Genomic DNA, 13282 nt, shown 5'->3' with positions numbered 1-13282 from the left:
ACGTCCGCGCGCCTCCCTATCTAGGGTTAGCAACTTCGCGCTCCCGCTCGCCGCGGCGCCTCCCCACCCGCGCTCAGCTCCGGGGCCGCCGAGGCGCGGCCGAGTTCCCACGCCTCAAGCCCGAGCTCCGCGGCCCGCATTGGCCAGCGCGGCCCCGCCCCTCCGCCTCAGCCAATCCCAGGACACGCTGGCCCCCGGGGAGGCGGTGCCCGGCGGAGAGGGCGGGGGCCTGCGCGCGGGTGGCGGGCGAGGGGGCCCCGCCCGCGCGGGGAGGGAGGCGTGGCCGGCGCCGGCTCTTGCGGCCGGGCTGGGCTGCGGCGTGGGAAAGAGCCGCGAGGAGCTGACCGCGCCGCCGCCGGAGCCGCGCCTGCCGGGGCCCAGGGAGGGCGGGCGGGAGGAGGAAGGCAGGGAGGGCGCTGCGTCCCGCTCGGCGTCCGTGGCTCCGGCCCGGCTGCGCCCCGCGCGGTCCTCTCCGCGATGAAGCGCCCTTGCGAGGAAACGACCTCTGAGAGCGACATGGACGAGACCATCGACGTGGGGAGCGAGAACAATTACTCGGGGTGAGCGCGGGCTCGGCGGGAGCTGTCCGGAGCCCGAGGCATCGGGGAGCTTTGTGTACCAGCGGCTCGTTGGACATCCCAGGGTTCTTCGCCGCCGCCTGCTAACCGAGCAGGGGAAAGTTTTGCCTGGAATTCTTTTGAGTGGTGGGCGCTCGAGGAGCGCGTGTTGGGGTGGGGCGAGGCATGTGGGTTTGCACTCGAGGGGTGGGGCGAGAAGACGGGGGACGCGGCTGGAAGTGTGCAGGGGCTGGCGAAGGAGGGTCCCCCGGCTGTCAGCGTTGGGCACGGGGACTGGCACGTCCGGGCGATCCCGCGACGCACCCGCCACCGAAATTGTGTTGGGGAGCACTTTCAAAATGGGCCAGGCGAAGGGGGGGGGGGAAGACTTTTAATTTTTAAAGATGCTAAAAGATGACTTGCTTTTTGAAGAAATTAAAGCAGTTTGCGATGGCAAGTCTAAGTAGTTTGAGATTTCCAGGTTGGTCGAGTGTAACTTGGTTGACGGAGGTGTGAGTGACAAGTCTTTCGGGCATCCTCTCTCTTACTGCTTGTTCCTAAGTCTGGAAAAGATCGGGGGTCGTGATCACAGAAGCCAGACCTCCACTCTGCAGTGACAGAGGGAGGTTATGGAGGCGTTTTAATGCCAAGGCGGGTCAAATGATAATTGCTTCTAATTGGCATCCCCAGAAGCTCCTTAATTATTTATCTGCAGCTGTCACTCAAGAGTAAAATTCTTTCTACCTTTGGAAAACTGGTTTTCTGTCAATATTATTCTAATATGTACAGACCTTAGCCTGGAATCAGCAGAAGCAAAGATATTTACTTGAAATATTGTTTCCGAAGTATCTGATTAAAGTGTGTCATCTTAAAAAAATGAGATCTGAAAAACAAAAGATGTGTGAAAGGTGAAACCAGCTGAGAAGGGGTGGGAATGAGGGGAACAGTTAATTCAGAAATAAGATCCAGAAGTGAGAAGGTGAGGTAATAAGAACCTGGTGTGCACAACATTTCTAAAATGAAAGACCAAATAACAGGAACCTGGAGAATTTGAGAACATGAAAAAGCAGAGTATCCATGAATTATGAAGAGAAACAGAGACCAACTAGAATGTATCATAAAAAATTATGTGACAGTGCAGTGATTTGATTGAACTTTTGATACAAAATATTTTTTTATTAGCAAACTGAAGATGGGTTACAACTCAAAGAGTTTTAAGCTTAGATTGAAGGCTGAGAGATACTCACCTAGAGTTTTATTTTCAAAGTAAAGTATTTACCTAATAGTTGATCTAATTTTAATTTTTCTCTTGGTGGCATATTTAATTTGGGGTCATTCTTTTGGAAAATTGACACAGAAAACATTGAATTTGTCTTTTTTTTTTTCCTGTATGACGAATTGGAGTTTTGAAATAGTAAGATAGTTTCTGTTTATCTTAAAGACTGCATCTAGGAACAGCAGTTTGACATACGGTGACTTTATATCTGTTTGATAATACTGCTAAACATGGCCTTTATTTTACAATAGCATTGCTTTGTTTAGTGGGTCTGACCTCAGGGAGGAGGAGGGATGCTATTAGAGATTAGCTGACTTTTAAGAAACATTTATGAGTGGAACTAGGAAGTACTAATATCTAACTTCTCACCCTGACTGCCCATAAGTATTTCATTGGGAGACCAATAAAAGTTTAGAGATGTTTTCTGCCAGTAGATTTGGCATCTGGATTACTCATTAAAAGAAAAAAATGGCATGATTCTTTCCTGAAAAGATATGAAAGAGCTGAAAGCAAAGTTTGTTAAGAATAAGAAGAATAAAATAACACTGATCTGAGCAATGCTCTCTCTCTGAATTATTTCATGGGTGCCTTCAAGCACCCAGAAGAAACAATTGTTATGTTCAACCAGCACCTGAGAAACTCTTCTTATCTCGTAGGCAAAGTACTAGCTCTGTGATTAGGTCGAATTCGCCAACAACAACATCTCAGATTATGGCGAGAAAGAAAAGGAGAGGGGTATGTGATTCTTTATTTTTTTCTTTTTGTTTCCTGTAATCCTGCCTAACGTGTAGCAGTTGTATTTTTCCGTTATGAATCATTTCATCATCTGTGTATTCATAAATTTTTCTTGTTGTTTTGCTTTTTTGGGGGATAGATAATAGAGAAAAGGCGTCGAGATCGGATAAATAACAGTTTATCTGAGTTGAGACGACTGGTGCCAACTGCTTTTGAAAAACAAGTAAGCTGCCCCCACCCCTGACCATCCCACCAAAGAGCTCAAAAAATCTAATTCTCTCATCTGGGAATGTGGGTTCTTGTTAAAGCTCATTAAAATAATGGTGTATGTGCCCTGATCTGGCACACAGCAGCTATTTCAATAAAATGCTTTGTTGTGGCAAAACTATTAAAAACATAATCCATCATGAAGTTGAAAAACATTTCCATTCTCTAGCTTATTTTCCCCTTCAGGGTAACGTGTCCATGCTTTCTCCGTTCTTTCTATGAATACCAGTAGTGGTTTAAAACCGAGCTGTATGTAGTAGTCTTCTTAAAAAAAAAAAAACAGAAAAGATATCTACGTGAAATTTCATTTTTTGTCTCAAACTATTTTTAACTATCTTAAGTAAGCTTTTTTATTAAAAAAAAAAAAATAGCCAAAGCCAAGGAAGTAACATCTCTCGTTCTATTTCCTAAATAATAGTACTAACAAAATTTATTTACCAAACCACTTGGTTTCATTTTTAATCCCTGGGTTAATAGAATCATGTTTATCTTGAGGCATATTTGTGAAAGTTTGGTAAAAATCAAACTAGCCATAAATTCCCCTTTTCAGAATTCAAGTGTTTGTTTACCAAAAAAAGAAAAAGGAAAAAATATTTTGCACACTTGATACAGTAGGAAGCCAAATGTTTAAATCTTCCTCTGTCATTTTGGAAACGTTGTGGTTTTCCCTTGGCCTCCATGGTTGACGGTCAGAGTTCTAACAGCATCTTTCAAACAGCATGGCATCATACCCTTGTTGAAGATGTTATACTTTCAATTAACTTCAAATAGGATATAAGACATCCATTGTTTGTTTATTCCACTTTGTTGTTTCATGAACCACAAACATTATAAAGCAAGCCCCACAAAGTCCTTGGAAATTATCCAGAAACTGCAGTTTTGTTATTAGTCACTTTCACTGAAACTCCTGTTCATCTTCATGGAAAAATTGAACATGAACAGAAGTACAAGGTGTCGTATGTTATTGATTATACATTTTTAAAAGAAAAAAGGCACCCACTCTGTATGCTAAAACTGATAAGCTAAATATAATGGACAAGTTGTAGTTTTGATTAGTAGCAGTTCCCACAACATGCTGAAAATGAAAATATCAGTAATCAGTGACATTTTTTACTTTCAGTACTGAAATGTCTACAGTTAAAAGGAACAGTTCAGTGATTTTGGGGGGAGGAGGGAGGGTTGTTAGATTTTTTTTTTCCCCCTTAACTGTCGACTTAAAACAAACCTTAAAAGCAGACCTCAGTAGTTTGGCAGTTAGTTACCATAAACACAGGCTTTCCCATTTGCTGAGCTTGGCGACCAACCCTGGTGAGCTGGCTGTGTCACAATATGATTAGAAGAGTGTGCTTTTGAGCAGTTTAAATAACTCTGGCACTCTCACCATGTACTGGGTGCTGACAATTTTCACAAAACAAGTAAAGCATAGGAACCTGAAATAAACTGCAGTTTCCTTTTCAAGAAAACATACTGATTTAATTATTTTGCTCTTCCAAGAAATTAGAAGCCACCCACAGCCCTCTGAGACAGCTTGAAGTGGCACATTTGTATTCCAGTTGGTTTCCAGAGGTGCCTTAAAATGGGGGAATGGGCATAAAATAGATTTCCAAGACAGTTTTATTAAGAGCCGTTTTAAAGCGTTCAGATATCCTTAAGCATTTTTGATGCTTACTAGATGAAGAGGTAGATTATGCTTCCTTGTTTATGATCTTGGAATTTACAGTGACACCTGCTGGTAGTTATTGGGGGAAAAAAACTCTGAAAGTCTCCCTTTTTGCACTTTTAGTACTACCTACAGTAGTGTAGTATGGATTACCTTAAAGGCATCTTAGAATTCTATTTTTGAAAAATATGCTTTTAACAATAATTTGCTGAGATCCTATCTCCTTTTGCTCCAGAGTTGGATTCAACTGATCCAGACTTTAAGTCTCAGTTGCCCTATAGTGTTAGTTGCTCAGTCGTGTCCAACTCTGTGACCCCATCAACTGTAGCTTGCCAGGCTCCTCTGTCCATGGAATTCTCTAGGGAAAAATACTGGAGTGGGTAGCCATGCCCTCCTCCAGGGAATCTTCCCCACCCAGGAATCGAACCCGGGTCTCCCACATTGCAGGTGAATTCTTTACCATCTAAGCCACCAGGGAAGACTATTATATCTCACCTAATAAAGTATATTATTAACTAGGGCAGAAATTGATGCAAAGTTTGAGAATTTTGCAGTTGTAATAGTTTGGGTGGAGTGATCTTAGTGTAATTGTTTTTGTGATAAAAAAATTACTTATCATGCCTTTTATTCTTTAAGAGTTAAAATGGCAAATATCTGTCACTAGGTGTGACATAATTAATGTCTTCATGTGAAATTTGGAAGGAGTTCAGATTTTTTTTCTGTGAAAAAATTAAACTGAGAATTTCTCAGTGGGAGGGAAAATGAACATTCAGGATAAATTGTTCCAAATTTGTTTCCATAGGATTTATGAGACTTCATTATTTGTTTATTCAGGGATCTGCAAAGTTAGAAAAAGCTGAAATTCTTCAAATGACAGTAGATCACTTAAAGATGCTGCAGGCAACTGGGGGTAAAGGTAAGTCGGTGACTTCATTCCTCCTCTCCTTTCTGCCTTTCTCTTTTCATTTTTTTCTCCTTAAGATTGTAAGGAAGTCATAGTTGAACAGTTCTTTAACAAGCTGAGATAGGAGGTCCCAGATTAAAGCCGTGGAAATCAATGCTAATGGCAGGATTGAACTCGTGGGAAAGAACTTCTGGAACAAAAGAAGCACTTGACCCTGGGCTTGTGTTTGCTTTCATAGTACTGTGGGAGTAAGGCTTCATTCACAGCAGCCTGGTCAGAGATTTGTTTGGGACTTTCAGAAGTGCATGCTGGAATTTGTACCAAAGACAAAACAAACACACAAACATCCAAACATAAACAGGAGGTTAGAGGCAATCTTTTTATCTTCTTCTTTCTCTCCCCCACCATCCTCCCCTCCACCCATTAAATCAAGGCTAGGACTCAGTATCATGCAGCTATTCCAAAAGAAGTGAATTTTCATTGTTGTTTTCAGACTCTGATTGGTCTTGGATTTAGACCACACAGAGCATTTCAAGTGCAGGTAGTGAATCTCTGTCTTGGAAATCACTGATGGAACAGTCATTCCTGCAGAGAGCAAACAGGAGCAGGTGCCCTGGCCCAGTGCCATGGAGAGATGTATTCTGTACCAGATAGTGATTTAGGGAAGAACAGTCCAGGGGTCTCAGGGACAGACCCTCACTTCATGGTATAAATGGACTTGAGATCCTGAACGCTGATTGATTCAGATTTCATTCTCTTACTTCTCACATATCACTCAGACTTGATTTTGCCCATTGTATCTTTTTCACCCTCAAGAAGGCCTTTGGTATTCGTCTTACCCAAGGGTGCTAGTCCATATATTTGATAACTGGCTGAGGAGAGGGTACCACAAAGACGAAGCCCTGCAGCTACACCCTAGAGGCTTCTCTCTGTTCAGCATTAACTTTTAGTGCAGAGCACCAGCATTTTCCCTAGATCAGGGCAGAAGCAGGGCACTGGAGAGAAAGAGCTGTTTACCAATTGGTGCCCAAGTATTTCAGTATTTAACTCCAGCCGAGGACCTGTGGAACATCAGCTCTGAGCGTCTTTCTACCTATGTCAGGTGGAGGGTGATCGTGGTAAAGAGATGCCCTCACACCCAGTGTGACTTTTTACCCTCTGTTGTCCCTGGTCAAGGAACCGTCCTGCATGAATAAACATACTGAATGGGTATGGAATTGTGATTTCTTCTCATTAAAATGTAACCCTCCGCAAAGCATGCAAATATTCTTACATAATAGAGAACTGGATGAAATTGTAGATGCCAGTGATCCAGCCCAGCTTAGCCACTGCCCCCACCTTTAAACTGAGACAGAGGTGCTGACCTACATGTGGAGCCCTGTACTAGCAGCACTGAATTCTCAAGGGTCCCCACAGCCCCCTGAGTCTGTCTCTACACGTGCTACCTCAAGATATTAGGAGGCTGATTGAGTTAGAGATGCTGCAGGGGAAAGCTGTTTGATTGCTTTACCTCTCTTGGCACTGTTAGCTGTAAAGCTAAGAATTATTATCAGCGTTTCAAATAGTTGGCATGAGCTATACTTCTAAAGAGTAATATTGTTCTTATGCCTTAGTATAAAAACGAAGTTCCATCTTGGTTGCTATTCTGGGCTACCTGAACAGTCCTAAAATCCGTCCCAAAATAGTCTGTGAACAGACATTTGCGAGCAAGTTCCATACAAGTCGCCTGACTGCCCGGTCATTAGAGAGGTCACCTCACCAGAGAATGTGTGGGCCTTGGGGGGAGGAGGGGCTGGCAGTGTGGGCGCAAATTGTTAGACTCACAGCAACCATGGGGCCTCAGAATGTACTGGTGAAGGGCAGAGACTCTGCGGTTAGGTTGCCTGGTTTCAAATCCTGGCTCTGCTATTTTTTCTTTTTTTTTTTTTTTTAAGCTCTGTGATCCTGGGTAAGTTACTAACCTTTTCTGAAGCCCTGTTTCTTCATCTATAAAATGAGGACAGTGAGAGTGTTCACTTCACCATGTTGTTGTGAGTTTAGTCACTTAAAGCCCATAGAGCAGTGATGGAAGTGGCGTGGACCCCTCTGCTATTATTATTGGCCCAAGATCCAGTCACAGGAAACAGCTGCTCTTCGTGGTTTCCCTCTGCATTCAGCAGTAGAACAGGAATTATATAATTTATATGCCTTAAGATGCAACAGAGAACTTAGCCATGTGCAACAATATATAGCCAGCAAATCACCAATTTCAATTACTTTGTGCCTACTCATGAAAATTCTTGGAAGCTCTTGGGGTTCAATTCTTTTGATCTATTCTTTAGTCTGTTTTGCTAAGGCAGTAATTTCTAGAGAAGATTTAGAGTAACCTAAATTTCTAGATCCCTCTGGGTTTCTGGACTCTGTCTACTCTGATGATTACCTCCCTTCTCTCACGGAAGTCAGAAGTCTGCAAAGCCTTACAGAGAACCCTAAGGACACTTAATGTGAAATCTTTCTTTGGAGACATCTTCTTCAGGAAGAACTTTACCTCCTAAATGTCAGGGGCTTTATGGCTAACTGTGCTGAAGGCCTGGGATGATAATGATTTTTGTTGCTTATCTTCCACATTTCATGATATTCTCTTACGTCAGCTTTGTGCTGTTACTATCTTAATGTATATATATTTTCCCCAAATTTATTTTTTGGGACTTCCAGGTTTCTCTTGGAATTCTAGCTCTTGAACTTTGAATACTGTGACAACTATTTTTCCAAAGTCAAACTATAGAATAAGTTAGTTTAAATGTTAATAGATGATAAATGAAACAGGTAATACTTTGATCTGCAAAAACAAAAAAGATAATACAGTAAATGCTTTAGATGAAAATAACCGTGTTTGAATGTGATATTTGTCATTTATATATACACACATCCCCAAAGTGAGTAGACTACACTTTAATTTGAAAATTGTTTTTTAAAAAAATCTTGCAAATGAGAAAAAAAATCTGAGAAGGATGTGTTTGTACATACTAGAGGTCACTAATTCAAAGTGGTGACATTTCCCCAAATCTCTGATTATTATCAGTACCCTAAATTGGAACTGATACTAGTCAGATGTTACTATTTTCTATTCTAATGTATTATCTTTGGATAAAAAGAGATTCTCATAAATGTGATGGACTTTAGCCATTTTTCTGATAATAACCTTATGTGTAGGGGTACAAGCATACACACGGACATAATTAACATACATTTTTTTTCTTGAATAAATGCCAGAAAAAACTTAAACTAAGATAACCACTGAAATAAATTTATATTTGAACTTCAGGAAAGCTAGGAGTTATAGTAACCTCATGGCAGCCAAGGAGCCTCATATTATTACCTGATAGAAAAATCCAATCTTCAAATTAGTAACCACATTTAAAAAAATCATTTTTCTTAAAATTTTTTTCATACAAAGAATGGCGTTTTCATTTTGTCGATTAAAAAAAAAAAAACACCACGAGTCACGAAGCATGTGTGACTTTATTAAGCAGTTCTAGCACATTTCTAACAAAAGTCCTCAATCTGGTTGTGTGTTTTTCATATCTCTGCTACAAATGCCAAGGGAGTGAGGATGTTTCCGATAAACCCTTTAATCTCTAACTCATGTGACAGAGACAGAGAGACTGGTCCTCTGTAATACCCGTGCAAAAGTTTACTAGAGAATTTCACTGTCCCATCATACAAAAGAGACACCATTTTTTTTTTCTGGAAGTGCTTGAAACACAGATGTTCTTAATTTTTACCCCCACTGTGATATTTGGTTGCAAGAACAGCTGTAGTGTATAGCACTACCAGAATTGTCACACATGTGAATTGCAAAGTACACTTTCTTAACGTCTGCAAAAATTACGGCCATAAATAGCTGGCAACATCTTCAGAAAGGATCGCTGCTGCTGCTGCTAAGTCGCTTCAGTCGTGTCCGATTCTAAGCGACCCCATAGACGGCAGCCCACCAGGCTGCCCCGTCCCTGGGATTCCAGGCAGGAACACTGGAGTGGGTTGCCATTTCCTTCTCCAGTGCATGAAAGGAAAAGTGAGAGTGAAGTCGCTCAGTCGTGTCTGACCCTCAGCGACCCCATGGACTGCAGCCTCCCAGGCTCCTCCATCCATGGAATTTTCCAGGCAAGGGTGCTGGAGTGGGGTGCCATTGCCTTCTCCTAGTTGTACTTAAATCTCTGAAGGAGAGGCTGGAACGTAGTCAGTGCTTACTTTTCTAATGGTTATCATTCTGTCTCCCTCGCTGTCTCTCCTGGCCCGCACTGTGCTCGAACCCCCTTTCAGGCTACTTTGACGCACACGCCCTTGCCATGGACTTCATGAGCATTGGATTCCGGGAGTGCTTAACGGAAGTGGCGAGGTACCTGAGCTCGGTGGAAGGCCTGGACTCCTCCGACCCGCTGCGCGTGCGCCTGGTCTCGCATCTCAGCTCGTGCGCCTCGCAGCGGGAGGCGGCGGCCATGACCTCCTCCCTGGCCCACCACCATCAGCCCCTGCATTCGCACCACTGGGCGGCGGCCTTCCACCACCTCCCGGCAGCCTTGCTCCAACCCAACGGCCTCCACGCCTCGGAGTCCACGCCCTGTCGCCTGTCCACCACTTCGGAAGTGCCTCCTGCCCACGGCTCCGCCCTCCTCACCGCCACGTTCGCCCACGCGGATTCCGCCTTGCGGATGCCCGCGACGGGCAGCGTCGCCCCCTGCGTGCCGCCTCTCTCCACGTCTCTGCTGTCCCTCTCCGCCACCGTCCACGCGGCCGCGGCAGCGGCCACTGCAGCTGCGCACAGCTTCCCTCTGTCCTTCGCTGGGGCGTTCCCCATGCTTCCCCCAAACGCAGCTGCCGCCGTGGCAGCTGCCACAGCCATCAGCCCACCCTTGTCGGTATCAGCCACATCCAGCCCTCAGCAGACAGGCAGTGGAACAAACAGTAAACCTTATCGACCCTGGGGCACAGAAGTAGGAGCTTTTTAAGGTTTCACGGAACTCCTCGCAGTAGCAACTGAATGTCCTTCATTTCCGAGTCAGCTTAAAACCTCTGCAACCGTGGAAGTAGCCATAGAGATGTCTGCAGACCCGCAAAGGAACAGTAAAGCTGTTTGAGACACAAACCTCACAAGTGGAAATGTGGTATTATCTTTTTTTCCTCTGTTTTGGTTTAAGGCGATTTGTAACTTGACATCAGCAACTTTTGAAAACTTCACACTTGTTTCCATTTAGAAGTTTCCTGGAAAATATATGGACCATACCATCCAGCCAGTGCATCAGGATGTCTGAATTGGGGAAGAAAAATGACCTGACTGAATTCTCTTGAAACTAGATGGGAAAAAATATTTGTGTTTCATAAGTGCCTGAGCTAGTAAAGTTTTCTTTTGAACATACAATATTGCACAAGTAAAGAAGAGTGTAGAGGTTGGGTTAAGAAAGGATAAGGGACAGAAGTCCTGCATTAGGCTGCAGATACTTCAATACAAGAGAAGAGCACTCTGTTGAAACCAGCAGGTTTTTATTGGCCAAAAGGATTGCTGAAAATAATTTTCAAGTTGAAAGTCCTAGTTTTATCTTAGTTTGCCTTCTTTGTACAGACTTGCCAAGTGGTGACATTTAGCAGTGCATTAGTGTAAGCAATTATTACATCAGTGCTCAGATTAACAAGCATTTCTGCCCTGCCTGCAAACCCCCAGGCATTTTCTTTCATGGCTCAAAACGTGGTGCTTCTTTATATAAATCATGCATTTATAGAGTGCACCTAGAAGCAGTTGCTTACTATGTGCCCACCAGAGCCTATCTGACTCATGCCAACTTGAAAACTCTCCAGTTGTAAAAGTTTAATTTATTCTGTATCATTGGACAATTTTTACATATTTATCTTCTTGATTTCATCCCAATAACGTGTAAAATCTATTGTCACCTTTTGGAGAGAAGTTGCATTTCTGGAAGTGATGAGGCAGGGAGAGAACAATGGTAAAAGAAAAGCCATGATTTTTAAACGTCCTTTGTCAAGCTTGTGATTGCATTTGATCCCAAATCAAGATGAATGTATTCAATGGGATGTACATAAATTATTTTTGTCCATGCCTAGACTAGTGCTACATAATGTGTTTTGGTTTTGTTGTTTTTGTTTTGTTTAACAACAAAATAATCTCTTAATACTTTGAAATTGAGCACATGAGATTTTATGTTTGAAAGACAAAGACACAGCATGTATTATTATGCACTTCATTTCTCTGCTGTGTGGAGAAAGCAATAAACATTATGAGAATGTTAAACATTATGCAAAATTATACTTTTAAATATTTGTTTTAAAAATTACTGTACCTAGTCTTCTATGCATTACTTTGTAACCTTTTTCTATGCAAAAGTCTACATATCACTAATTAAATGAAGTCCTTTTTGACCATTTTAATGTGGATGAGTTGCTTTGCAGAATGAAAGTTTACAGGAATTTCAAGAAAGGCCTTGTTTCACTAACAAATTAAGCCTTGGCTTTTCTTTTTCTAAGTCATTTGGTATAATTCACAGCCTTGAAAATAACAGATATTTGAGTTTGAAAATCAATTAAGTATAGGTGAGTATGATACCATTTGGAGGCAAGAAGTGATTGGTTTCTTCTGCCTTTTATTTTTAGCATAGTTCTTGGAAAAGTGCAAATAGCATAATATCAAATAATAGTATACTGATCGTAGGGTAATAAGTTTGTGTCATACGTGTTGTAACTCAAATATTTATAGAGTATTTTTGAAACATCACTTGCTCCGTACCTACCTCAAGATTCTTTTGATGCTGTAGAAACTATGCAGGGAGCCCTCCTTCAGTGAAGCCTAAAATAGATTATCTCAGAGTTTCTGAAACTATTGGGCCAAACATAGGAGAAGATTTTTTAAATGTTCTTATTATGCTTATCAATTATGCTTAGAGTTAAAGGAAAAAGTGGGAGACCTCTTAGATAATTTTAATTTTGAAAAATCAAGCATATAGTTTATTTTTTCTTTCTGTAAGTGGGTGAAAAAAATGAGCCAAAACAGATCACCTTTGTTCCTGTCTGTAAGCTCTGCGGTTATTTTCTGTCCTTTAACTCTGATGGGATTAGGTAACAGCAAAATGGGTTTAGTGGTATTTGGAGTTTGTTTCTTAGTCATGATTTGTGGATAACAGGCATAGAAATAATTTTGATTTAGGATCTAATAGTTGATTCTGTGCCTGTTGTAATGACAGCATTCAAATAACTTTTTGTAGATTGTAAACTTTTAGTGATCAGGATTTTTTTTAATTTGAATTAAATATTGAAAGTAAATCCCCTCTTCCTTCTTTCTTTCATCTTTTTCTCTTCTTGTTTCAGTTAGATATTGGTTATTATTTTTCAATTGAGTTGATTAAAATATTTGCCAGCCAACATGTTACATAGTTGCTAAGGGTTTTCAGTATTCCTAAAGATACTGGGTCCCTAGCAGGGACCCTCAAAAGAAACAGGTGCCCTGAAAATGAGGAAAGGGGTTTCTAGAAACAAGCGAGGGAGGCTCTTTCTGTCCTTGGGATCTTTTGCAATTACAAATATGACATTTCCTATCATATTTGGAGAAATCTAAGGGACTTTTAAAGTAATGTTAAACATAGAGTCCAAATATTAACCAGACTGTTGGCTTATAATCCACATGTACAAATGTATCCTCAGTCTTAAAGATGCCTTTTAAATTATCTTTCTTATTATATATTTAACTTGTCCCATTTACCAATAATTAATGCAAGGTAAAAGTAATCGCAAAGCAAGATGATTTTAGAATTTCATATCTCTGTAAGTCTAAGACTCCATCAATTACAAAGTACACTATTAGTTTAAGTATTTAAGGAAAAGTACCACCACAACATAAT

At 41.6% G+C, this 13282-nt stretch overlaps 1 protein-coding gene across 1 annotated transcript; it reads left to right on the top strand.

Annotated features, from left to right (window-relative positions):
• The first annotated feature begins 477 nt into the window (after positions 1-477).
• Positions 478-10387, top strand: HEY2 (hes related family bHLH transcription factor with YRPW motif 2). Its single transcript, XM_068985416.1, has 5 exons — positions 478-560; positions 2490-2568; positions 2708-2791; positions 5330-5411; positions 9702-10387. Exons 1-5 carry the CDS (start codon positions 478-480, stop codon positions 10385-10387), a joined length of 1014 nt encoding a protein of 337 aa, XP_068841517.1.
• Positions 10388-13282: the final 2895 nt, after the last annotated feature.

This window comes from Capricornis sumatraensis, chromosome 13, assembly GCF_032405125.1.
Source record: "Capricornis sumatraensis isolate serow.1 chromosome 13, serow.2, whole genome shotgun sequence".
In the NCBI taxonomy this organism is placed as follows: domain Eukaryota; kingdom Metazoa; phylum Chordata; class Mammalia; order Artiodactyla; family Bovidae; genus Capricornis; species Capricornis sumatraensis.
This window is presented reverse-complemented; position numbering and strand designations above follow the sequence as displayed.